Source organism: Cavia porcellus, unplaced genomic scaffold (assembly GCF_034190915.1).
Source record: "Cavia porcellus strain 051 isolate PalLab524CR breed Dunkin Hartley unplaced genomic scaffold, mCavPor4.1 scaffold_4, whole genome shotgun sequence".
In the NCBI taxonomy this organism is placed as follows: domain Eukaryota; kingdom Metazoa; phylum Chordata; class Mammalia; order Rodentia; family Caviidae; genus Cavia; species Cavia porcellus.
The window spans coordinates 71,619,047-71,645,729 of NW_026947487.1; the positions used below are offsets into that span (position 1 = coordinate 71,619,047).

A 26,683-nucleotide genomic window follows, 5' to 3' on the forward strand; every position below is an offset into this window, starting at 1 on the left:
GTGTGTGTGTGTGTGTGTGTGTGTGTGTGTGTGTGTGTGTGTGTGCGCGCGTGCGCATGCGCTTGTGCGTGTGTGAAACAGCTCTGATGGGGAGGGAAAAGAAGGGCAGGGCAGCAGTGGGCAGAAGACCACATGCTGAGCAAATATTCAAGCTCAAAAACCATCTGTGTCACTCAGTGAATGAATTTTTCTCTTTTCTTGCTAGATCATCCTTGCAGTAAAACCAACCTTCATTCATCTCGTGGGCCAGTCCCTGTAATTATTCAGATAAGCACAACACTTCCTGTAAGTGAAACATTATCTGTACTTTCACCTTTAACTAAAGTACAGGATTAGCAAGTTACATGCTTTGTGTTGAAGATGCAGTTTGATGTTACCTGAACATCGTCAGCTGACCTGGGTTCTATAAACGTAGAGAAAAGTCACCATTTGGTTAAGATTTATGGTTCACATCTTTTTAGTCTCTTTTCCCAGGAATAGTTAACCCTGTAGTTTAAGATACTGAAAGGAGAGGAGAGCAGAAAGCAGATTTTGTTGGAGAATACTTTTAACCAGTGAGGCGGCCCCCGTCGGAGGTATCACTTAAAAGTAAAGCTGGTAGCAGACTAATCATTTACCTGTGGCTCAGCTGTGTGACCTCCAAAATTACTGATACTGAAAGTCAACTAAAAGCAAATAAACCTATAGGGCTTTTTGGTTTTCCTATGGATAGACCTTTGGAACATGTTTCCTGTCCCCAAGTTTACACTCAGCCTGGCCAATGTCAGCTCCTCAAGGCCACCAGTATGTACAGCCCCCACTCAAATGCCTTCTGCCTCTGCCCCACCTCTCCTCCCTCGCAGCTCTAACTGTGACCTCCTGGTTCACCCCTCTCCTAGAAGAAGTGAAGTCCCTCCACTCCGGTCAGGCTGCTTTTCCCAGAGAGAATCAAGCAGTGCTTTCAATTCAAGCAGAAAGGGGGGGGGGGGACAGATGGAGGGGGCCGGGGAGGCTAGAAACTCTCCCTTTGAAATCGCTTGCCAAATGTGCTTCACAGTATTCAAGTAGCATTGCCTTGCTATTATTTCTAGTATTTTGGACAACAACCCTTGCCAACAGCTAAATATTTTTTTCTAAATAACTTTGAAAAAAAACTGAACAAGTAATGTAGCACAGCCAAAGTCTTCTTTTCTTTTTACATAAAATTGGTTCCGAAAATAGTATATGATAGTCTTCTGAAAATTGACATTTCCTCAATTTTAGTGACCCACTTAGAAAGATACAATTTTGTGTGTTTGTGTGTGTGTGTGTGGTACCAGGGATTGAACTCAGGAGCTTGTGCTTGCCAGGCAGGTGCTTATGCTGAACTAAATCTTGGCCTGAAAGACACAAGTTAGATGCAAAATATTTGGTAACCTTGTGTATGTAAACATTTATTTTTCATGATTATGGGAATGCATGTTGATCGTAGAAAGTGAAAAGTGCATAAGCTAAAAATTCCATCTTGCTTTCCTATATGAGAATCATGAATTTGTTCGTTTGTTTTGTTTTTGAGGCAGTGTCTCACTATGTTCTTAGTCCAGGCTGGCCATGAACTGTTATGTAACCATGCTGGCCTCAAACTCACAGCAACCAGTGCTCCTGCCTCAGCCTCCCAAGTAGCTAGGGCTAGAGGTAAGTTGAGGCCAGGAGTCTGAGAACGATGTGTGAAACACAGAAATCTTTTCTCAAAAAATTAAAAATAAGACTACCACATGGACCAGCAATCACTGTCATAGGAATGTAACTAAAGGAAGTGAAGTCAGTATGTCAAAGAGCTGTTTTACTTTGTGTTCATTGGAACACGAGTCCCAATAGCCAAGACATGGAAACAACCTATGTGTTCATCAGCTGATGAATGGATAAAGAAAATGTAATACATATACACAATGGAACCCTACTCAGCCATACTGAAGAGTGAAATCCTGTCATTCACAGCAACGCTGATAGAACTGTAGATCATTAAGTAAAATATACCAGGCACAGAGGTTACTTCTGCAGGACCTTATTTGTGAAATATAAAAAAGTTGGTCTCACAGAGATCGAGAGTTGAATGGTGGCTACCAGAGGTGGGGATGGTTTGGGGAGTAATAGGAAGAGGTTGATCATGAGATTTTACGAGCCATTAGGTAAGAGCAAGGAGTTCCAGTGCACTGTTGCACAGCAGGGCAACTAGAGATAGCAGTTGTGTAATGAATATCTCAAAGAGCTAGAAAAAAAAAGATTTTCAATGCTTTTACTATAAAGAAATATAAATGTTTGAGGAGATAAATATGTTTAACCAGATTACACAATGTATACATGTATTGAAATATATGGTACTCATGTGTACAGTTTTTGAGGATTTTTGTCTTTTGCAGTACTGAGTGTCCCAAAGTCTCACACATGCTATGGAAATGCTCTCTCACTGAGTTACATCCTAGCACATAATTTTTGTGTTCATATGTAATAGTTAAAGCCGTAAGTTTTTCTCTTAAGGGAAGATATCAACCTAGGGCCTTACACATGCTTGGCAAGCAGCCTATCACTGAGCTAAAACCTTGGCTCTATAAATTTAGTTTAATTTAAAAAAAGAAGTCTATGTTTCTCTGGTCCCATTTTCCAAGATAACTTGGAGTAACAGTTTGAGTAAATCCACAAACATTTCCAAAAGTAAAGCAATTCTTGTGGCACTTTTGCCCTCCTACTAAACGTAGTAATCTGCATCATGTCAACCATGTTCTCTCAACTATCATGAAGTAGTATGTGTCAGTCACTTTCTCATTCCTAGGACAAAATATCCAACACCCACAACTATGAGAAAGAGAGGTTTATTTTGGCACACAGTTTCAGTTCTTGCATGGTCAGCAGCATGCCAAAACAGCCTCAGGAGGAGAAAGCTGATCCCATTGCAGTAGCCATAAAGCAGAAAGAGAAGGGAGGAGCTGGGGAAGAGATACATTTTCCAGGTGGGGCCCTCAGTCATTGACCTCTAACTAGGCCCACTTTCCTAATAGCAAAGCAGCTGTAGTGCCTGCATAATTCAACCACCTTGCAAAAGCCCTGCCTCTGAGTACATGAGGCTGTTGAGGGACAGTTTTGCCTGAAACTGTAACATTCCTGGTCCCTGGAAGAATAATGTACATCTCTTTATGTAAATGCATTTAGTTCATCTCTAAGAGTTTAGCCAAAGTTCTAACAGTTTCAGCATTGCTGAGAAGTCCAAGTCCTAAGTCTCTTCTGAGACTTAAGTCAAACTCTTAGCTGTTGGCATCCATAAAAGTAGAAAAGAAATATAAACATAGTCAACATACACTGGCACAAGGTAAACATTTCATTCTAAATGGAAAACTAGGGGGATAGAAAGGAATGGGAGCAAAGCAAGATCAAAACCCAGCAGAGTAAACATTAAATCCTATAATTCTGAGTCCAGCACCTGGAGCAAAGATGTGAATTTCACAGGCCAGAGTAGCCCACTGCTGTGATGTTGCCTGTTACAGTTCTCATGGCTTCCCTGTTAGGCTGGTTTTGCTCACTGCTTGTGGCCTTCCTTCATGGATGTTTCACATTCCTGGTTTTCCCAACTTCCTGAGGTCTCCACTGCACTTTCAGCGTCACTCTCACAGCTTCGCACACTGCCCTCTCAGGGACACGCTGCTTGGGATCACAAGCTTTCTTCTGAGTCTGGGTGGAAATTTCCCTGACTCTACAATTCTTACATTCTGCACGCACCTAAAACCAGCACTGCATGGACGATGCCACCAAAGTCTACTGCCAGCTGGAGCAGTAGCTGCACCCCTTCAACCATAGCTCCAGAGGCCTCTGAGCACCTACCACATTTCCAGGAAAACAACAGTAGGTCTTAATTTTTGCTCCAAAAGTCACAATAGGGCTGGGTGTGGTGGTGCATGCCTGTAATCCCAGCTCTTGCGAGGCTGAAGCAGGAAGATCACTGCCAATTCAAGGCCAACCTGAACTACATAGAAAGACCCTGTATAAAAAAAATGACACAATAAGTCTTATTTTCAGGCAATGTCTTCTTTTTTCGTGAACAACAATCTACATTTATTCATGTACAACAATTTACATTTATTCATGTACAAAAATCTACATTTATTCATATAGTCATGTCATCTTGTGAAACATTGTCATAACTTTCCAAATCTCAAATTCTGACCTGAATTTCTTTCAACTTCATTTCTTATAGAAATATTAGCCCCAATCTCTTACCTCCAGCAATACAACTCTCCTTAAGTGAGCACTTGTCCATGTAGCCTACTTTTAATGCATTGGCAACACAGCTGTCAGTGATTTTATTTTATGAATTCTTCACCCAACTCATGAGTCTTTCAGGTTGGGCTTCAGAGAGTTTCTGTTAAATCAAGTGTTAGTTGAAGATTTACAAGACTAGAGTGGCAATCAAAATGGTGACAGTTAAGAATAATAATCCACACTAAAGTAACAAAAAATTGCAGGCACCCAAATTCAGAAAACATCTCTTCATGTCATAAAGTTCACTAAGTATGTCCATTACAACACACAATGTATTGAGCTATCTAGATTCATACTGACATGGCCACATCTTTTTGCCCATCTTATTTATGCACTAAGTCTGTACCCTGATTGATCATCTGGCAATAACTCTCAAGTTCATCTGTCTTCATGGATGTTTACCTCTCCTCCAAAGGTGCCTGCTTTGGTAGCCATGAATACTTAATTTGAAGAGAACCCCAAAAACCTCAGGAGATGCCCTGGGTTGCAGCAGCTCCCGAGATCCAGCCATGGTGGGGCTTAGACAGCTTACTCACCCTCCCTCTTGGTAAGCGCCCCTGGAGCACACCAGGAGGAGAACCAGCAACCCCCTCTTGAGAGCCTACTGACCCAGAGCTGAGAATCAAACACCCTCTCTCCCCAATCCTCCCCCAGTTACTGGGTATAGATGTCTCGGTGTCTCTTGACTGGATGACCTTATGCAATATAGCAAATATGGGGGTTTCCTTCTATCTTCTGTTTGAAGGCAAAGGTTGTTTTCACTGTTTTGTTATGTTTCTTTTGCTCTATTCAATACTCTCAATTCATTTTATAATGTTCTGTTTTTGGTTTGATTTCATTAAATCTAATTGACTGGATAACTATTGTGAAGATAATGAGATATTCTATAGTACCTGTTACTTCCATCTCAGTATCCTGCTATGAAGTTCTGTACCAGTTTCACTGTATTGTCTCGATTGGCTTTGTCATCTGCCTTGTTCGGTTATATTTTTACTACTTTCAAAATAAAATTTAAAAATATAGTAATAATATTGATTTATGTTTAATTATGTATTACTATTGCTTTACAATTCAATATGTCTATCTTGTGTTGCAAGAGGCATACTAAATGCATCTTTCTGGCTGACGATCTTAACTGGGCTTTATTTTGGAATTAGGGTTTATATTATGAGCATCCTGAAATATCACACCAGGGCTTATTTTCTGGTTAAATATTATTTTCAGGGAAATATGTTAGATAGCTGAAGTCCGGGAAACATTTCCTCTTTGACTCAAAAAGAACAGAGCACACTGGAGAGTCTTCTTAAGCAGAAGTCTTTGACCTTTACAAGTTAAAGGGCAAGATTATTCTGATTTCTGGGGTGCCCTGAAGGCATTTTTTCTATTGTGCTGTTATAAAGTACTTATCTTATTTTTAATGTTAAGCAATTCCACTCAGTATTGTACCATCTTTCCAAGTGCTTCCTTTGTGGTCAAACTGAAAACTCTTCAAATGGGCCTTTTGCCCTGTATTTTAGGATAAACATGGTTAAAAGTTGCCAGCAAAACCCATGCCACAATCTGAACACTGGGTTGCCTTGAAATTTCCTTACTAGATTAATTCATTCACCATCTCTAATCTGTGTTTCAAGCTACTTTTTGTGAAGCATTTTAAATAGTTATGTCTGGTGATGCATTGTTAAAAGACTGGTATGTGGCTGGCCTGGCTTTGAGCAAGGGATGTTCACACCCATGGGGTCAGCAGTGTCATTGAAATGCAGTTATTCTATGAATAGACTAATTAAGACCTAGATTATCTTACACTGGTTCAAAACTTCAATCCTTTTTCTTTTCTTTCTTTCTTTTTTTTGTTTCTAGACAGTTTCTCTAAAGTGTAAAGGTGCCTGGGCTGAGTTCAAACTTATCATCCTACATCAGCCTCTCAGAATGCTGGGATTAGAAACCTGCACCACCATTAATTGATTCCTTCACCTTTCTTAAATATAGATTTCCAGAAAGGTTGTGAAGACAGTCTAGATAATTCCTGTATGTACTTCACCCAACTTTTCCTAATGTTAATGTCATATTATCAAGCATAGTCATAGTACATTTTTTTTGTCTTTTTCATTTTTATCAGTACCAGGGATCAAATTCACGACTGCCTGCTTGCAAGGCAGGTACTTATGCCACTGAGCTAAATCCCCAGCCCCATAGTACATTTTTCAAAGGTAAGAAATTAAGACTGGTACAATACTATTAACTATTGACTATTTAGATTTCAGCTTTTTTCTATAAGTGTTCCTTTTTCTGTTCCAAGATCCAATTCAGGATCTCTAATAGCATTTAGTTAATTTACTTTTTTAAAAAATGTTTTCTTTTTACTTCTATTTTCTTTTTATTTTTTAATTTTTTTTTTTTTTGGTGGTATCAGGGATCCAACCCAGAGAGTCATACATGCTATGCAATGTCTCTACATTGAGCTAGCTGTTCCCCTAACTCTAGACCCATTTCCTTTTAAATTCAATGTTTCATCACCTTTCTATGAAAGACTGGGAGGGGCTGGGGATTTAGCTCAGCGGCATAAGCACCTGCCTTGCAAGCAGGCAGTCGTGAGTTCGATCCCTGGTATCAATAAAAAAAGAAAAAGACAAAAAAAAAAAAAAAAAGAAAGAAAGAAAGAAAGAAAGAAAGAAAGAAAGACTGGGAAGCAGAAACAGAACACACAACTGATTTATCCCAGAGGCAATTGCAAAGATTGGAGTTTGGGGATTCTTTGTGAATGTTATTTTACTTAGTCATTGTTGTACTCTACTCAAAAAACAGGGCCCCATGGTGAAAAACGGGGCAAGACCCCAAGATGACAAACGGGGCAAGACGTCTTTTTAAAAGAAACGCTTTTATTTTAGCTGGTCCAGCAACACAACGCAGATGGAATTTGCAAAGCTGTGCAACTGAGTTAGAGTTTTGACTGATTTTTATAGTTTATTTATGATTAGCTCATTGATCAGTAAGTACATAGTGATGAGAAACAGAAATAAGGTGGGCCTTTGTTCCCCTTTGCTTGAGGTAAGAGGCATTTCACAGTGGATGGTTAGCCAATTCATAGCCCTTGGTCTGCCAATTCCAGGAACATTTGTCTCTCATAAAGGGAACAATGGTTGACACAGCATCATTTGTCTCTTACAAGGGGAACAAAAGTTGACATTGCACACAGGTCACTAAGGTAGGGGGGGATGACGCATTACAGAACAGCAGAACGATGTGGTCAGTTAATTTATAACTATGTGGTTGGTGCTTGGTTACTAGGGTAATGAGCTCAGTACAGAATGACAATATTATTAATAACTGTCTTTTTAAGTAACTGTTTTTGTTAAATATCTTTTAAGCAATTATTTTAATTTTTAGCATCTTAGTATAAAAGTCATCAACATCTTTCAGGCAACGGTTTTTGCGGAGTGGTTACACCAAACATCATCTGAGTAGAAATCATCATAGTGTGATTAAGAGATGAATGGTGTCAGACTTCCCTAGATTCTCAAAAATAACTACTACCTCCACAACCATTCTCCTTGAATTTATAGCAACAAAGATGTTTTTACCACTCTGGACCAAAGATGTCCACATTCCTTAAAAGTGTAAATCTTCACCTTAATTTATCAGGTCAAGTTCCCTGGTGAGCTACTACCAAGCTGATATCAGTGTAAGAAGTGCTCCAGGAACAGACATAAGTAAGACATGTATCTTGTCCAGCATATGATGTTGCAGGAAACCAGGGCTTCCTCTTGGGAACTGGGTGCCTAGAGGTGTATGTCTGTAGATGGCTGGCAGGTAGGAAGCTTTGAGAGGAGAAAGAAGGAAACTTCAGTGGGGAGATACATTTCTATCAGATACAATGAAAAAAGGCAAATTTTATCTTTTAAAAATATCTTTTCTTACAATTAAAGCAGTACTGAATGGAATGTAGTGTACAGTGAAATCTTTGAGGGGCTTTGGGTGCAGCTCTCCAGGAAAGCATGTGCTTATCACACACAAGACCTTGGGAATCAATCACCAGCACTGCAAACCCCCACAAAGCCCAGTAATGTTGTTGGTGTTCTGCAAGTACATGCTGATAAACTCATATCAGCTCTGATAATACTCTAAACAACTTCATTTTCAGTGGTGAAGCAGTGCTCCCCAAGGCTCTGAAGTCCCCTTTCACTGCTCTACCTGCTCTCCCTTTCCTGGGGCCCACTGAACCTCTTGTAGTCATGCATGAAGATTAACAACTGGCACCCCAAGGAACCCCCTCACATCTTTTCTGACTGTTGGGCCAAAGTCATGACGAATGTGTGTGTTATTCCTGCTTAAGTAGACCTAGATGGTTTGCCATGTTTTAAATATTAATAACCTTCCATCTATCAAGGCTGCCAGACTTAAGCCCAGTTTCTACAATATAAGGAGAATTTCTGCACGTATCAATCTTACTTTAAAAACAAGGCAGGAAAATATACATTACATTTTTTAGCATTGCAGGAGAAATGTAAATTAGTACAGTCACTATGAGGATCAGTATGGATGTTCCTCAAAAAAATCTAAAAATGGAAATACCATATGACCCAGCCATACCACTTCTTAGTATATATACCCAAAGCAATTAAAGGCAGTACACTATAGGGACACCTGCTTAGTCATGTTTATTGCAGTTTACACTAGCCATGATATGGAACCAATCTAAGTGCCCATCAATAGATGAATAGATAAAGAAAATATGACATATATGCACAATTCAGCTATAAAGAAAAATGAAATTATGTCATTTGCAGGAATAAGAAATAGAACTGAAGAAAATTATGTATTGTGTGAATTTCCCAGGAAGACATAAAAACAATCTGTCTCCAAACTGAAAAGGAGAAGACAGCCCAAGGAATGCTCTGATGAGCTTAGCTTGGTGAGTAATTGAATTTACAAGGGGATACTTCCAAAACAGTGGGTGACTTACAGGTTGCAGAACAACCAAAGCCACTATCCTGTTTTTTACTTAACTACTGGCTTTTTAGGCTTTAATTAGAACAAAAACAGGGTCAAAAGCTGGAAGAATCCATGGAAAATATTTTGTGTATTCCACTCCACTCTTATCGAGAAGGAACTCCTCTGGACCTTGGAAGCTCGCTTTAGCACAATGATGGAGATGACCTTGCTATGCTGCAGCTTGGCACACAGCCTCAGCAGCACCTGGCAGGGACCCCAGGAACTTTGAACAGTGAGTTCAGAAGGGAGAGAGGACATAAGATAAAGTTACTTTGGTTAGGGTTCAGAGGACAGTTCTCACTCCATTCCACCCTTTTTTCAGTCTCTTGAGGTCTTTGCACTCCCTCTTCTGCAGTGTTCCCTGAGCCTTGGAGGATGTGTTATGACTTTGTGAACTGAGCACTGAGCAGTTGTGCCATAGCAGTGATACAGACTGCAGAAGCAGATGCTATCTGCTAGAACTGACACCAGAACCAATCAAGAGTATATGCTGCCAATTAAGTATGCATGGGTTAGGATTTACTTACAGGTTTCCTTACTTATGTCACTTTAAAAAAAGTCTCCATCTCTGTTTGGGGGGGTCTCCATAAAATTAGTCCAATTTTGAAGGGCGACGAGGGTAGTCCTTGGCAGGGTCACTTAACTGGAGAAGGTAAAGCCCCAACAGATGCAATAGTTGGACTGTGGGTTGCCGCCATGGTCACTGCCCACTGCAAGAAGAGATTGATCTCCTTGACAAGAACAGTATTATGTGGACACAAATATTTAGATGGCTGTTTCATTGGCACATCATATGTATTTAACAAAACAACAGAAGGGAATTCCTTGACAGAGTCTGTGATTGCCCAGGTACAGGTTTTTGTAGAGGATGGAAGTCATGCAGATTCTGTATGGTCAAATTCACATTCACATGGACTTGGCTTTCCCACATAAACATTTAGTTGAGGAAGTCAAAGTCCAATTGCAATGTGAATTATGGCCAGAGACAAATTTATTACTAGTGAAATTATAGTATTATTTACTTTCTCTCAGGATTTACTCCATGCTGCCACAGATTTGCATGCCACTTTTGTAATGTTTGATCTTGCACCACTAGAAAGGATCTTGCCCAAGAGGCCTCCAACCCAGGCATTTATTGGATATGCTGGTTCTGCTGTTACTAAAGCAGATCCAGTAATAGAATTTACCTGCTGCAAGGCTTTACATATGGAACAAAGCAGTTACCAAGGAACTGCTGCCTTGGTGCTGGGTGCTAGGATACACAACTGATTATCTTCCTGTGAGTATCTTAGCTTATCAAACCCTTTTGTCCAAATCTCATTTGACTCTTCTGTTTTCTCATATTCGGTAAGGGCTAGGCAACTTGAGCACAGTGGGATATGAAAATATGTCAATACCTGTAAGAGTCTTAGAAATACCTGTGAACATCTCAAGATCTGAACTTGCCAATGACAGATCTGCTAGGTTATGCTCAAGTTGTTTTAGGGCAAATGTATGACTTTGGTACAGCCCTTTGTGATAGTAATCATCAGATACTCATGCACAAGAATCTTTCCTTACAGGTTCCTGGCTCTATGTACTCTTTTGTAGGGCTGACACAAGTGATTCTGCCATGATTTTCACAGCTCTCCTGCTTCCTTATATTCTATTATCCTTGCTGCACTCTTGTTAAAGCATTATTGGCCAATCACTGTGTCCACTGTCTCTCATCACCTGAATGCTCTTCTGGTTCTTGGTCTTATCTGGTCCTGTGTTGGAAGGGAAGGGATTGACAACTGAGAGTCAATGACAGGGCTTTTATCCACATTTGAACAATAAAGTGCTTTGGAAGGGGTGGTTCTCAAGCCTAAAAAAATCAGTACAAGCAACAACAAACAAAAAAAGAATAGCCAAAGTTCCTTTTATAAGCTTCATCTTCCACAAAACTTTTTACTTATTCAGATTTTCTGGTTTTATCTCCATCCTTTTTTTCACTTTGGTAAAGTAAACTCTTACCATATAAAATCTTTCCTTACCAAAAATGTATCCTCATACCCATAACTTTCTTTACATTTCCTTCTCCATCCTGCTTACCAGTTCCTTTCTTTCACAAGTCCTGTAGTTGCTTGTTTTTTCAAAATGCTCCTAGTGTATGTTTTCTCTCATCACAGAGTTACTCTCAGATGCTTATATTTTGATTAGGACTAGCTGCGTTGCAGACTTCCAAGTAACCTTGAATAACAAAATTATCTTAGCACCGCCAGAAAGCAGAAACAAGAACAAGTTAACTCTGTAACTGCAGTTTAAGCACTGTCCCAATGCTGTAAACAAGAAATGTCTTAGGCATGCCAGTTAGACAAAAATACCAACTCAAATTGGAATCCAAAAGAAAATTTATCAGTCAGCCAAGATGTGCCCCAGTGGGCACTCATGAACTCTTTTTGGGTTGACAAGAAGGTTTGTTCCCCTCCCCTGGCATCCTAAGGCTGGAGTCAAGCCCAGCCTCACTACCCACCAAGGTCTGGCACATGTGTGAGAGCCACTGACACCCACCTTGGCAGGCTGACCCGTCCCTGGTAGGTATGGGTTCAGACTCTGGTTTGAACTCAGTCTGGTGGCCTGGATCCTTGGCCATCTTCACTTTCTCTGTGATGTTCACCCCCTGCACCAGCACCTGAGCAGGTTTGTTCCAGTTCTCTCCCTCATGTACTTGTTTGGATCAATCTTGGACTTGGAGATAGCCTTCATGCTATTGCCATGAGAAGAGGCCATCCCATAGCTGCTGTGGTCTTACACATCTCCTTTGTCCCCTTAAATCATCCTGCTCATGGAAATGACAGCATTTCCATGCTTTCAAGGCATCCCATACTCACACAGTGGTTTCTACGCATCTGCTTCCCCACAAGGAGGGAGGGTGCCCCTCAAGATCTTTCCTGCCAGGCAGTTCAGCCTCAGGAGCTTGTCTTATCACACATAGCAGAGTCCACTCAACATCTGCTATAGCTCTCCTGCAATCTCATTCCAGAAGAACTATCTTTACGGATTGTAAAATGCTGTGAGCACTTCCAGCACATGAGTCACACAGTGCTCCATGCTCATCTAGAAGGCACATCACCACATACCACATGGAGGAGGATGGCCACCCCAGAATTTCCCCTTGGATTCTCTTCCCTAATTCACGTTTAGAGATCTGCCTAGTCCCTCTTTGGGTGCCAGATGTTTCATAAATTTCCCAGAGATGTGTAAAAAACATCTGCCTCCAAACAGAGAAGATACAGACAGTCCAAAGAATGACCTACAATCCCAGCTTGGTGAGTAAACTGAGTATGTTCATGCTTATTTACAGAACAGTGAGCTATTTGCATGCTGCAGCACTAGCAAAGTGAAGTCCTTGGTCCCTTTTTTGTTTAGCTGTTGGTTTTATAAGTCTCTAATTAGAATGCAAAAAGGGTCCATGGGAAAAGTTGTGCACACTCCACTTCCCTTCCATCCTCATCAGGGAGGAAGTCCTCTGGACTGGCCACTATAATGGATGACTTCGTTATGCTGCAGGCTTTACAGCCTCTGTAGGACCTTCCAAGGGCCCTGCAGGCTCCTGCACAGCTGGTTGGAGCAAAGGACACACAATAAGATCAACTCACTTTGGCTGGCATTTGGAAGACCACTCTCGTTACATCATGCAAAACCAAGTAAGTCAGAATCAGAGAGACAAGTATTTTCCCTAATATGTGGAATCTAAAAAGAAAAAGATGGCATGAAAGTAGAAAAGAGATTATTACTAGACTAGATAAAGGAATAAGACCAAGGAACGGTATAAAGGAGAAGATGGGTATCATCAAAATACATTATATTCATGTATGAAAATAATGACATTGAAGCCCGATATTTTGTAAAATTAATAGGCACTGATAAAATATTTTTTAAAGTTTTCACCATTATAACCACTTTTTGGGTGCTGGGGATGGAGTCCAGGATGCTAAATATGTCCTCTAGCACCGCTCCACAATCTTCATCCCCACTATTTTAACTATTTTGAGTGTATAATTCAGGGGCATTAAAGTTAACTTACTTTTTATAGCCATATTGCTAAAAATGCATTTATTACTCGATTTAGCCAACTCCCTGAACAGAGCTCCTGGAGTCCTGTGCTTTAGTTCACATTATTTCCTTGCATTAAAGAGCTTCTTCATTCTTGCATCTGCTTCTTAAAGACCTAATTTATTCCTTTATTTATGTTCCTAAAATCTTCCTCTCAGAGCTGAGACTAAAGCTTGCTTGCATGGAACTAGAAACTGCCAATTATTTTCCTTGTGGTACTTGATATCAAACCTAGGGCCTCATTCATGTTAGTCAAACATTCTACATCTCCAGCCCTATTTTTAAAATTCTATATTGAGTTAGCGTTTTGCTATTTTGCCCTGGCTGGTCTCAAATTGTGATCCTCCTACCTCTGCCTCTTGTGTAGTAGCTATTACAAGTATGTGCTATCATACTCAACTTACTAGGTATTTTTATGCTACCTTCCCAGATACATGTTTCTCAACACATTGTACAAGGATCACATATTTTAGAATCACTTGCTTTAAAACAGAAGAAAAATATATAAAGAACAAGTAAAACAATAAAATATAAAAGATGGCAATTAATAAGACAATGAAAATTCTTATATATCAGAATCAAACGTTTTTTAATGTGTGTGGAAGAGAGCTCAGGAATCTACATTTTAGACAAGAGCCCTAAGTGATCTTAGATACACTGAAGTTGCAGAGCTAACTTCTGGACAGTTGCTTCTTAAGAGTAGGGCTATGCCTTGCTTTCTTTGCATCTTCTGCAGCAACTAGTTCTCAGCACCCACAGAACCTTGAGTTGCTCAGTACCAGAAAACATGAACCTATTTCTCATCTTCTCTGTACTGGATAACAGTTTCACTTGGATTGTTTTGAAGAACAAATACTTACTCATGTTCATTTTTCTTTTTTTAGTTAATTAAATCATATTTATTTTTCTTATTTCCTTGGGGAGAAATAAGAATACTATTTCCTAGTATTCTATGGTGTATTTTTTATCAAGTTAAACCTACTCTCTGGCCCCAGAAGTAGAAATAGTTCCATGCTGGAGCATCCTGGTCACAATAATGGGCTCAGAGGTGTGCACACAACTCAAGCTGAGACTAAGGGGTCAGTCTTGGAACTGGGATAAACTCTTTCTATTGAGAACTATCCTGGACTCCTATAGCTTGAGGCCACCACATACATGCCCAAACTTGAATCCACCAGAGAAAACAGAGCCTAGAAATTAGTGACAAAGACAACGTCCTATTGGCATCACTTGAGTGCCTGGTTCAAACTTTGCCTGAACTTTACTCCTTGAATTTCCTAATTAAGCCAACCACTCCTCTTTCTAGTTTAAACTAATTGAGTTTTCTTTCACTCATGTAAAAGAGAAGAAGCCATTGCATTATTTTAAGTTTATCACTTGGTATTATGAGCAAACACACTTGAGTTCTGGACTTTCATTCACTCCTGTTTAGGCCTATTCAGACTTCTCTATTTCCCAGAGAATTCTCTATCTCCTTTCTCTATCTCTTGAGTGTGGTTATGATTTAAATCTTTCAGAACAGATATGACTATGTATATACATATATATATACATACACATATATATGAGATTTTTGCTTAACTAATATGCATAAGGCTTTCTGTTTTTCCTCTCTCCTGGAAGGCTTTCCTGACTCACAGTTCCTTACACCCCAGGATTAAGACATCTCTTATCATTTCCTGTTTACCCTTATTGACGCCCTCTTCTCTCTATGTCATCATTTCTTACCTGCTGTCCCAAGTGGAGTTCCCCTTGTCTTCTTCATAAAATAATCTCCAACATCCAGCCCAGTAATTTGTACTTGATATGCAATATCGTACAAATAGATAACTAATAAATGATAATGATAACCAAATAAACTAGGGAGAACTGTTCCTGTTTCCCATATCCCTCTAAGAAGACTGCAGAAAATCAATAATGACAATCACACGTTCTACTTCACTGTGGGCCTCATCTTCTATTCCATGAGCAGCACTTGGAGATGGATACTGGCAACATTCAAACACTGGCAACCAGTTAAGAAATACTGAAAGCATGATACATAAAAAAAAAAAAAAAACCCTCAAGGAGCCAGAATGTTTGGCTTGGAAAAGGAGTGATTTGGAGTACAGAATGTCAGTGTTTTCAAATATTTGTAGTGGGTAGGAGCCAGAAAAAAAATCAGCCAATATACCGACTGAAGATCCTCCTGGAAGTAGACAAATTTAATAATTTGGACAGAGGAGCAGCAAGCTGCCACCACCTTGTCATTTCGACAGGTCACCCTGGAAAAGGGAGTGGAGGTCTGTTTGATGGGGTTTCTGGGCAACAGATTTCAGCATTAGATGGCAAGGGTCAGGACTACAAATATTTGGTCTTGAAAAAGGTCTTCAACCACCTTGAGAACACTGTTTGCAGAGTCTTTAAAAGCATTCTAAAATCATAGAATTTAAAATATTCCATTGAGCCTTTTTTTCCAACTTAATGAATGAAGATAAAGAGTTCTTATTCACTTCTAGCTCCAGTGCTGTGCAAGTAAACAAGGTGGCCATCTGCCCAGGACATGGCTCTGCTTTGGGCTAGAATGGAGGTCAGGAATACGAGACTGTCCAGCACATGACCTACAATCTGCTCAAGGGCAACCTGCGGGCTTTATCAGTGTGCCCTCTGTGTCTGTGTGTGATCTTTGCTTGTTGTCTTCTGGGAGTGGCTGGGTAATGATGCAGGCCCTTCATACGAGAACCAAAGTTTATGTTTGGAAAAACATAAGCCTTTTGGGGTATGTTTTTTCAAGCCCATTTTATTCAAGAATAAAAAGAAAGAGAAGAAGAAGGAGGAGGAGGAGGAGGAGGAGAAGGAGAAGAGGAAGAAGAAGAAGGAGGAGAAGAAGAAGAAGACTACAACAAAATTTCAAAACACATCAGTCAGGAGGCAACAATGGTACACGCATTGCCCACTGTAATCCCAAAATCATTCATCCAGAGCATAAGACATCTGCATTCAGTTGTCTGAACAACACCAGCACAATTTTTCCCCTCAGCAAACTCAGTGAAATCTGTAGTATAATTATCTTAACTATTTTTATATACATATACACACATACATATGTTTTTCTTTCAGTTTGTCACATTTATGAAACAATATGATACTTACATGTGTGTATTTACTTCACTCATGAGTATATTCTCAAGTTGCATCCATTTACCTATAAAAGTGTCTAGCATATCCTTCTTTATGGCTGAGTAGTACTCCATTGTATTAAATGCCACATCTTTCTTATCCATCACTCAGCCATTGGGCATTGAGGTTATTCCCACGACCTGGATATTATAAACTGTGCTGCTATAAACACGGGTGCACATACATCACTGTGATATAATGTTTTTAATTCTTTTGGGAAGATACCCAGAAGGGATTGAATAGCTGGGTTGAGTGGAACCTCCAGTCCTAGATTTCTGAGGAATCTCCACACTGATTTCCACAGTGATTCTACCAGTCTGCATCCCCACCAACAGTGGAGAAGTTTTCCTCCCCCCTCCCCACAGCTGCACCAGCCTTTGTTATTGGTTGATTTCTTGATAGTAGCCATTCTTCCTGGAGTGAGGTACAATTTCAGTGTTGTTTTAATTTACATCTCTTGAATGACCAGTGATATTGAACATTTTTTCACATATTTATTTGCTGTCTGTATTTCTTCATCTGAGAAGTATGTTTTCATCTCAGATGCCCATTTTTGGATTGGGCCTTTAAATCTTGAAGAACTGATATTTTTTTAAGTTCTTTATATGTCCTCAAATAATAATCCTTTGTCTGAGGAACAGCTGGCAAACATTTTCTCCCACACTGTGAGTTTTCTCTTCACTCCGTTGGTGGTTTCTCTTGCTGTGCAAAAGCTTTTCAGTAGAGTGAGATCCCAGTTGTTATTTGTGATAGTTCCTGTACAATCTTGGTTTTGTTCATAAAATCTTTGCCAACACCAACGTATCAAGAGTTTTACCTACTCTATCTTTCAGCAGATTTAATGTTTCTGTTTTAATATTAAGATCTTTGATCCATTCTTCTTTTAGCTTAGTACATGATAAAAGATAAGGATCCAGTTTTAATTTTCAGCATGTATAGAGCCAGTTTTTCCAGCACAATTTATTAAAGAAACTATCTTCCGGTGAATATGTCTGGCACCTTTGTCAAAGATAAGGCATCTTAATGTATCTGGAGTTGTTCTGCATCTTCTAATCTGTTACACTGATCTTTGGGTCTGTTTTTTTCCCAGTACCATACTGTTTTTTATCACAGTAGCTTTATAGTATAATTTCGAGTCAGGGATTGTGATACCCCCTGTCTTGTTTCTGTTGCCCAAGATTGCCTTTGCTATTTTAGGTCTCTTCTGGTTCCAGATGAATTTTAGGATTGATCCCTCTAATTTTGTGAGATATACTATTGGAATCTTGATTGGAATTGCATTGAATCTGTATATCAGTTTGAAAGTATGGTCATTTTCACTATAGTGTTTCTTCTGACCCAAGAGCACAGGATATCTCTCCACTTTCTAATATGCTCTTCAATCCCCTCTTTCAGAGTACTGTAGTTTTTGATTTAGAGTTTTTTCTTCCTTTATTAAATGGATCCCTAGGTATTTCATTTTTTGGATGGTATTGTAAAAGGTATTGTTTCCCTGATTTCTCTCTCAGTGAGTTTTTTATTCATGTACAAGAAAACTATTGATTTTTGAGTGTTGACTTTGTAACCAGCTGTGGTACTGAATTTGTTTATTAAATCTAGAAAGTCCTTTAAGTGGAGTTTTTGGTATCTTCTTAGTAGAGTATCATGTTATCTGCAAATAACAATAGTTTAACTTCTCCCTTTTCTATCTTTATTCCTTTCATTTCTTTCTCTTGTTTAATTGCTCCAGCTAAAGTTTCCAGGGCTATATTGAATAAGAGTGCAGACAGTGGCCATCCTTGTCTTGTTCCTGATTTTAGAGTGAAAGCTTTCAGTTTTTGTCCATTTAGTATGATACTGGCTGTTGGTTTGTCATAGGTAGCTTCCTGTCAGATTGAGATAAAGACCATTTATTCCAATTTTCTGTAGAGTTTTTATCATGAATTGGTGGCTAGACTTTTTCAGAAGCTTTTTGTTTATCTGTTGAGATGATCATATGATTTTCGTCCTTGGCTCTGTTAATATGGTGTATTACATTTATGGATTTAGGTATGTTGACTTCAAATCCTAAATACCTAAATCCATAAATGTAATACACCGAATCTCACTTGATTATGGTGTACAATATTTTCGACTATTTGTTGCAGTCTGTTTGCCAGTATCTTATTGAGGATTTTTGCATCAATGTTTATTAGGTAGACTGGCCTATAATTTTCTTTCTTAGTTGAGTCCTTCTCTGGTTTTGGAATCAGAATAATGCTTGCTTCCAGGAATGAATTTAGAAGTATTGCTTCCCTTTCAATTTCGTTTAACATTTTGAGAAGTAGCAGCATTAGGTCTTCACTAAATTTCTTGTAGAATTCAGCAGTGAATCCCCCAAGGCCTGGGATTTTCTTTTTGATAGGCTTTAATTACATCTTCAATTTCATATATTGATATTGGGTTACTTAGGATTTTTTAATTTTCCTGATTCAGCTTTGGTAACTCACATGTATCTAGGAATTATATCCATTTCTTCTGTATTTTCCATCTTATTAGAATGCAAGTTTTCAAAGTAAGTATACATGATTTTCTGGGTTTCTAGGGTCTGTTGTGATTTTGCCCTTTTCGTTCTTAATGGTGCGGATTTGAGTCTTTTCTTTCCTTTTTTTTTGATAAGATTAGCTAACGGTTCATCAATTTTATTTAATCTTTCAAAGAACCAACTCTTTGATTCATTGATTTTTTTTGTATTTTTGTTAGTCTCCAGTGTGTTAATTTCTGCTCTGATCTTTATAATTTCCTCCCTTGTATGGGCTTTTGGTTTAGCCTGCTCTTCTTTTCCTAGAAGTCTGAGGCTCAGCATTAAGTTGTTTATATTCACTTGATCCATTTTCTTGATATGGGTATTTACTGCTATAAATTTCCCTCTTAAGACTGCTTTCAGTGTGTCCCACAAGTTCCAGTATGTTGTATTGTCATTATCATTCAACTCTAAAAACTATCTAATTTCTTCTTCAATTTCTTTTTAAAAATTTTTAAAATTTATTTTAAAGAGGATAAAATAGAGTGAAATCAACAAAATAAAGCAGTGTGAGAGATCCAGGACTTCAAAACATTATAAAATCAACAATAGTTACCATTGTGCCTTTTGATACGCCTTCAAAATAGCTGCAGATGACTTCTGACATAATAAAAATCAAACAGAACAGAATAGAATAGAAACAATATAAACAAAATGATGAATACAATAAAGGATCAAAACAAGCCAATAGTAAATCCAAAAGTGCTAGTATAATGTATCTTGCCAGCCTTGAAATAGCTTCTCCTGCCATCAGATTTAACATAATTAAACAAAATATAGAGAATAAAACCCAACCCAACAAAACAATGGAAATGAAATAGGACCTCAGAACAAAACCATAGGGCACCAACAGTGGCTACACCTCTCAGAAGGAGATCCCCCTAGGTGCCACTCCGTGTACTGATACCCTCTGAACCTATGATCAGAAACATGTTCTATGAGCCAGTAGGTAGTATATTTTGGAGAATGTCCCATGGGCAGCTGAGAAGAATGTGTGTTCTGATATTGTGGGATGGAACACTATTCATCTATTAGGTCCATTTGCTCAAAAGTTTGATTTAATTCTAATAACTATTGGGTTTTTTAATCTAGTTGATCTGTCTTTTTGTGACAGTGGAGTATTAAGGTCTCCTAATACAATTGTATTAGGGCTTATTTGATTTTTCATGCCCATTAGTAACTGTTTTATATAGGTTGGTGCCCTGGTATTTGTTGCATATATACTTATGATTATTATCTTTTCCTCTTGGATTGTTTCCTTTACAATGATGTAGTGACCTTCTTAATTTCTCTTAATCAGTATTGGCTTGAAAATCACTTTGTCTGCAGAAAAGATAGCTACCCCTACTTTTTCTGGGTTCCTGTAACATGGAGTATTGTTTTCCAACATTTGACTTTCAATCTATAAATTTCTTTTAGTTCATGGAGTTGTACTCCTTATTATCTCTTTCTAAAATATCCTTCAGAACATTTTGGAGTGCTGATTTGGTGGTCATAAATTTCCTCAAATGTTCTTTATCATGGAAGTATCTTATTTCTCCATCAATTTTGAAAGATAGTTATTCAGGGTACCTCAATCTGGGTTGAAAGTTGTTTTCCTTAGAACTTTCAGTACAAGCTCTCCTTGACTTGAGAGTTTGTCTGAGAAGTCAGCTGTGATTCTTATGTGCTTTCTTTTTTAAGTAATTTGTTTCTTTTCCCTAAGATCTTTTAAGATTCTATTCTTGCGTTGAATTTCTGGAATCTTGACTATAATATTCCTGGCTGTAGATTTTTTTATCATTCCTAATTGGAGTTCTATATACCTCACTTATTTGTTTGTCAAATTCTTTTCCTCTACCAGGAAAGTTTTCTGACACAATGTCTGGGAACATGTTTTTAATGTCATTTGTGATGTCTCCTGCTGCTAGATGAGACAAGAATAGCTTAAGATTAATTGGAGTCAATGAACTCCAATTAATCTTAAACTATTCTTGTCTCATCTAGCAGCTGTTGGATTGGTTTCTCATGGTCCCTTTCTATTTTTTGAGAAATCTTTTTTTTCCTGGTCACTAACTGCAAGCCTGTCTTTAATATCTGAGATCCTGTCCTCACGTTAGCCTAATCTGCTTTGAATACTTTCAGTGGAGTTTTTATTCTCCTGGATATCTGCTTCAATCTGCTTTATGGATTCCATTTCTTTCCTATGCTGCACTTCCATAATGTTTTTCAGCTAGTCTATTTTTTTGTCAGTGTTTGCTCTAATGTCACTAAGCATGATGTGTATTTTGGTAATCTCTGTAGTTATTTGAGAGATTATTTCTGATTTCATATTTTTCCAGAGCTTCACTCAATTGCTTTGTTGTTTCCACTTCAGAGAGACCTGGTGGAGGCTGTTAGATTTCCCCACTTCATTGATCCCTGGATTTACCTTTGGTGAACTGGATATCTGAGATTGCATTTTGCTAAATTATCTTCTCATTTTCTTTTCTTTCTTTTTTTAGTTTAATTCCTGCGATGATGCTTTTATGTTGCCTATGGTGGGTTGCCTTATTGGTAGTATTTAGGTAGTATTTAGGTGATTCTCTAAGGTATCTTCCAGGTGAAGCCAGTTTTTTGGGTTTTGAGTCTGTTGGGAGATCTTACCTCTTAATTTGTTGGAGATGAGAAGTTGTTGCTGGTTGCTGGTTTGGCCTCGTCCCTGGTTCTTTGGCACTGTTCCACAGTATTTTCTGTGACACTTTGTTAATCTCAGTCATGGATTATCAGGACCAACAACTGTTTAGATCAGTTATGTCAATTTTGACGGTGTGCTATCAATAACATCAAACATAGCTTATAAAACAAACTGAGCTAATACTTGCTGTGCAACTTTTAACCATATGAACTAGATGTGTGATTGTATAACAAAATGTAAAACAAGCCAGATAATTTTCTGCAATATGTAGGTCCATAATATACCAATTTTGATCTCAGAGGTCAAAATTTAAAATGAATTAAAGAGAAAATAGGGAAGTAGATGAAGAGAAAGAAATTACAAGTAAGGTTGGAGGACAAAAGTGGATCCCACCAACTTGGGGGAAACTGGCGCAGAAGACTAAAGGAAAAGAAAGATGGAAAAGATAAAAGGAAGAACAGAACAGAACTACACTCAAAAAGAGGTTAGGAACCACTTTCACACTCATTTTTAAAAAAAACATGAAGGAGAAAGAGAAAAGAAACAAATACTAAAAAATAAGTCAATAAGTGAAACAAAAAATGAAAAAGAAAAAATAAACAAATACTCCACTTCCAGGATTCTCCCTGATTTCACTGGCAGACAACCTGTAGAAACAGAGTCCTGAATTGTGCCACTCTGTCCTAACAAGTCAGCAGTTGCTTTTTGGTGGGGGAGTGGATAACATACCCTGAAACCAGACTCATTGGGCTCACTGCAGTCCAAGCAATTTCTTTGGGTCTGTGCTGAGCTAGGAGCTGCTAGAGGAAGCCAGCAGCAGTTCTAGCTCTGGGTTTATCTGACCTGACTCCAAAATGGCTTCCAGCTAATCACTCTCTGCAGGTGAGAGAACTGAGTCCCCTGCACTCACCGCCAGCCAGTGTCGTCCTCCAGGTCTGCCCTCCTCCACTGCTGTGTCTCTCAGGCCACCAGCCATCACCGTCACTGTGACCATGTGTCCCCAGGCTCAAACAGCTCCTCTTGAACAGTGAGTAGAGCTCAGGGAGAAGGTGATGCCAGCTACCACCTATTTACTCATTGAAGTTTTCTTTTTACCCTCTCTATGGGTTTCAGTTCACACCTCAGATTCTTCCTGGGTCCAGGGGACCCACTCCCTTCCTTCCTTTCTCTGTTGTTACCACCCCATCATCTTCCCAGAAGTCTTTTTTGGGATATTTGAACAAAGTATATTCATTTGTACCACCTAGACTTGTTAAATGTGACCCTGGAGGTTATGTCCAGGAATCTGCTTATTAAGAAGCAGGTAAGTACCCCAGTTGCAATCATATTTTTATAATGTTTAAGGCCAGGGCTTTAGGAAAGAGCAAGATATCCAGGAGAAATACTTCCTTCCTCTGCATGCAAAATAATCTTTGGGGGCAAGTTTAAGACTATTTTCAAATACCAACAGCCAGTGTGGTCTATTAGATAATGATTCAGATAAATTTGTTTCATTGATAATTACTTGAATAAAACATGCCTTTAGTTAAGAAGATGGACATTTAATTATATCTTAATTTATTAAAATATCAAAAGGATATTTTATAGTACCCTACGTACTATGCAATGCTTTTGCTTTAAAAAGAAATGGGAGAGAATTGGGTGCTGACAGATTTAGAAACTTCAAACATGCTATAGTAATGAAATCTTACAGCTACAGTGGAAGACACATCAACAGTATAGTTGAGAAATTATATAATGCATCCCACATCACCCTGACACATTTCATCTCCTAATGGATGCTGTTCCAGATTGTAGAGAACTAAGCTGTGCATGAAAGCTATTTCAGATATTTACTTATTTGTTTGTTTGTTTTTGCTTTTTGACTACTTTTTTTTGATACAGGTCCTCCTATGTAACTCAAGCTGGCCTTGAACTCATCACTATGTAGCCCAGCTTGGCCTGAAACTCATGAGGCTCCTCCTGCCTCAGCTTCCTTAGTGCTGGGATTACTGGCTTGCACCACCATGCCCAGTTCTATGTTTTATTTTAATTAGAACAAACCAATTTATCAGGAAATCTCTCCAGTCAAGTAGCTATTGGAAGATATTTTTACTCAGAATCTGAGGTACTAGATAAACTGACTAAAAACTTTAAAATGGACCTCAAAATCCTGGAACTTTACACAGAAAGAAAACTTCCACTGAGAAGATAGACATTTTTTGAGATCCAGTTTTGTTTGCTTTTGGTTCTGTTAGATCAATGAAATACTATTCTGCTATAAAGAATAATAAGACCCAATCCAAAAATAGGTATCTGAAATGAATAGACACTTCTCAGATGAAGAATGTAAATGACTGATAAACACATGAAAAATGCTCATTGCCATTAAAGAAACACAAAACACTGAGATTCCATCTCACTCCAAAAAGAATGTCTTTCATTAAGAAATTAACCAATAACAAATGCCAGGGAGGCTGGGGGGAAGGGGAAGAACACTTCTTCATTGTTGATGAGAGTATAAGTGGGTACATTCATTATGAAAATCAGTATGGAAATTCCTTGAGAAACTAAAAGTAGAAATTCCATTTGACCCAGTTATTCACCCTCTATTTATCTTCCCAAAAGAGTTGAAGACATCATTCCACAGTAATGCATGCTTACCCATGTTAATAGTAGCACAATTTACAGCAGCTAAATCTTAAAAGCCACCTATATATTCATTAACAGATGAATGAATTAAAAATGTGGCATTTATGCATAATGATATACTACTCTGTCATAAAGAAGGATAAACTTGAATCATTTATAGGAAAATGGATGCACCTTGAGACCATAGTTTTAAGTGAAGTAAATTAGACACCAAGTTTAAATATTCCATGGTTTCTCTTGTATGATAAACTCATTATATAAATAAAAGACAGACACAGGGAAAGAAGAGAATGAACAATGTATGTAATAGTGCACCTTGTTTTAGAGTAATTGTCTTATGTGCTTTATATGGCTTTTGGCCTGTTTGGCTGTTAATCTGTATGAATGATAAATAATATAAGAACTTATAAGATAAGTAAATTAATCTGATGCTGCAAAAGGGAAGATTGGAGGAGAAAGGGTAAAAAAGAATAAAGATGTGTTATGTGCATGCACCAGTTCCCCGCAATGAGTGTAATCATTACATACTGCAAACATGTACTAAACGGTACGGTGAATGTTTAAAATTTTTAAAATTTGTTACAGGAAAAGACACATTGATATTAATCCACCTCAAAATACTCCTGCCCACTTTGAAAACACTTGCCCATCATTCTTGCCACTCTCTGAAGCAGTTCTAATAGTCCTCTTTCGTGGGTATCTTTAATTGTGCTGATGTAGATGCCTGAATGACTTGAATTCAAATGTTTAACTTTCACGGCCATTTTTACTTTGGGGAAGAGCCAGAAGCCAGGTGGTGATAGATCTTGTGAACGGGTGGGTGAGGGCACACGGTATGACTTTATTAGCTTGCCTTTCCACTGGATGGCATTTGGCAGCTGCAGTCTCCATATTTTGTATCACAACTTGCAAAGACACACATGGTGCCTTGTAAACAACTGCTTCAGAAAGTAGAAAGAAGGGCAGGATAAGTGTGTTTGAAGTGAGGGAATTTTTTGAGGGGGATTAATGTCAATATGCTTTTATTGTAACACTTTTTAAAATGTAAACATTAATTTTTATTTGATCTTATATGAATTTTGGAGGAAACATCAAAATTCAGACTATCACACTATTTTTATAAACAAAGAATACATGAAATTACAAGAAAAAGTAAACATCATCTGAAATTTTACTAGTAACTCTCATTAACTTCTTACTGACCACAATTATATATCGTTTTTGCAACCAAATGTAAAAATACCATGTATTGTTTTATATTAACAAAACCTTCCATCTTTTCTAACTTCCACTATACAACTGTTATAAATGGAAGTGGGAGGGAAGTTTGTTATTTGTTTTACAAAAGCTAGGATTATATTATGCATACCTTCTTCCGTTTTACTCTTCAAACTTAAAACTACATCACTGCTCCTCACTGGTATAGTGTATGCTTAACACACATGAGGTGATGGACTTTATCCCCAATGCCACAGAAACAAACAGAAACCTCCAAGAAACCAGTCTACTTTGCTCTTTTCAATGATTGCATAACAGCCCATTGTATAAATATACCATAGTTTATTAACTCATCCCCCTAAATACCATCAGGAGGCTGGGGCAGAAAGCCTCGTGAGTTTGAGACCATCCTGGGTTACATACTGAAACCTTGTCTCAAAAAATCGAACAATGACAACAACAACAAAAATTCCCCTATTAAAGAGAATTCATTTAGGCTTTTCTTTTAATCAATATCCTTACACTAATAGCCTCATCTACAAGCACATTTTCTTCTTGGAATAGATGCCTAGAGGTATAGTCTTGTGTGATTTTTAAACCTAGACTAGAGTTGGGCAGCATATGCATGTGGGCCAGTTGGGTCTTCTTACCTCTGTGCCGTTTTTTTATGACTTGTGAGCTAAGAATGGATTTTTACATTTTTTAATGGTACAACATATGAAAACTATGTTGTGGCATATGAAAATTATAAAAAGCAAATTTTAATGTAGAATTGATGAAAAAAAAAAAAAAAAGAAACTGCTTTTCACTACAGCAGCTGTGTAGAGGTTTCTCCCCTAGACACCAAGAAATTCTTTAGGGAAAAAGATCCTAAAGTTAGTCTCAGGCCTGCAAGACTGTTCCCCCAAGTTCAGGTGCTAAATTTAAGCCTCAGGCTGACGCTTGCATTTTTGGCTGATAGGCTAAAATTGAGTTCCCAGGATCCTTTCCTCCAGTCTATTCATTTGCCATAGTGACTCAGACTCACAGAACTCAGGGAAGCACTTTGCATATATATGCCAGTTTATTAGAAAGGATGTTACAAAGGATGCAGAGGAACAGCCAGATGAAAGAAAGCACAGGGCAAGGAGTGCAGGAACAGG

At 38.4% G+C, this 26,683-nt stretch overlaps 1 protein-coding gene and 1 long non-coding RNA gene across 3 annotated transcripts in view; one reads left to right on the top strand and one right to left on the bottom strand.

Annotated features, from left to right (window-relative positions):
* Positions 1-2,812: 2,812 nt before the first annotated feature.
* LOC134475736 (uncharacterized) overlaps positions 2,813-26,683 on the bottom strand; it is a 39,473-nt gene continuing 15,602 nt past the window's right edge. Inside the window, exon 2 of the long non-coding RNA XR_010046958.1 lies at positions 2,813-3,988. This is a non-coding gene — a long non-coding RNA (uncharacterized LOC134475736). The remainder of the gene's footprint in view (positions 3,989-26,683) is intronic.
* Positions 12,726-26,683, top strand: part of Herc6 (HECT and RLD domain containing E3 ubiquitin protein ligase family member 6) — an 87,702-nt gene continuing 73,744 nt past the window's right edge. The window contains exon 1 of one of the 2 annotated variants that reach the window (XM_063247264.1): positions 12,726-12,926. In XM_063247264.1, coding sequence (XP_063103334.1) covers positions 12,770-12,926 — 157 coding nt within the window. In that variant the 5' untranslated portion in view covers positions 12,726-12,769. The remainder of the gene's footprint in view (positions 12,927-26,683) is intronic. The other variant, XM_063247265.1, reaches the window with a different exon arrangement.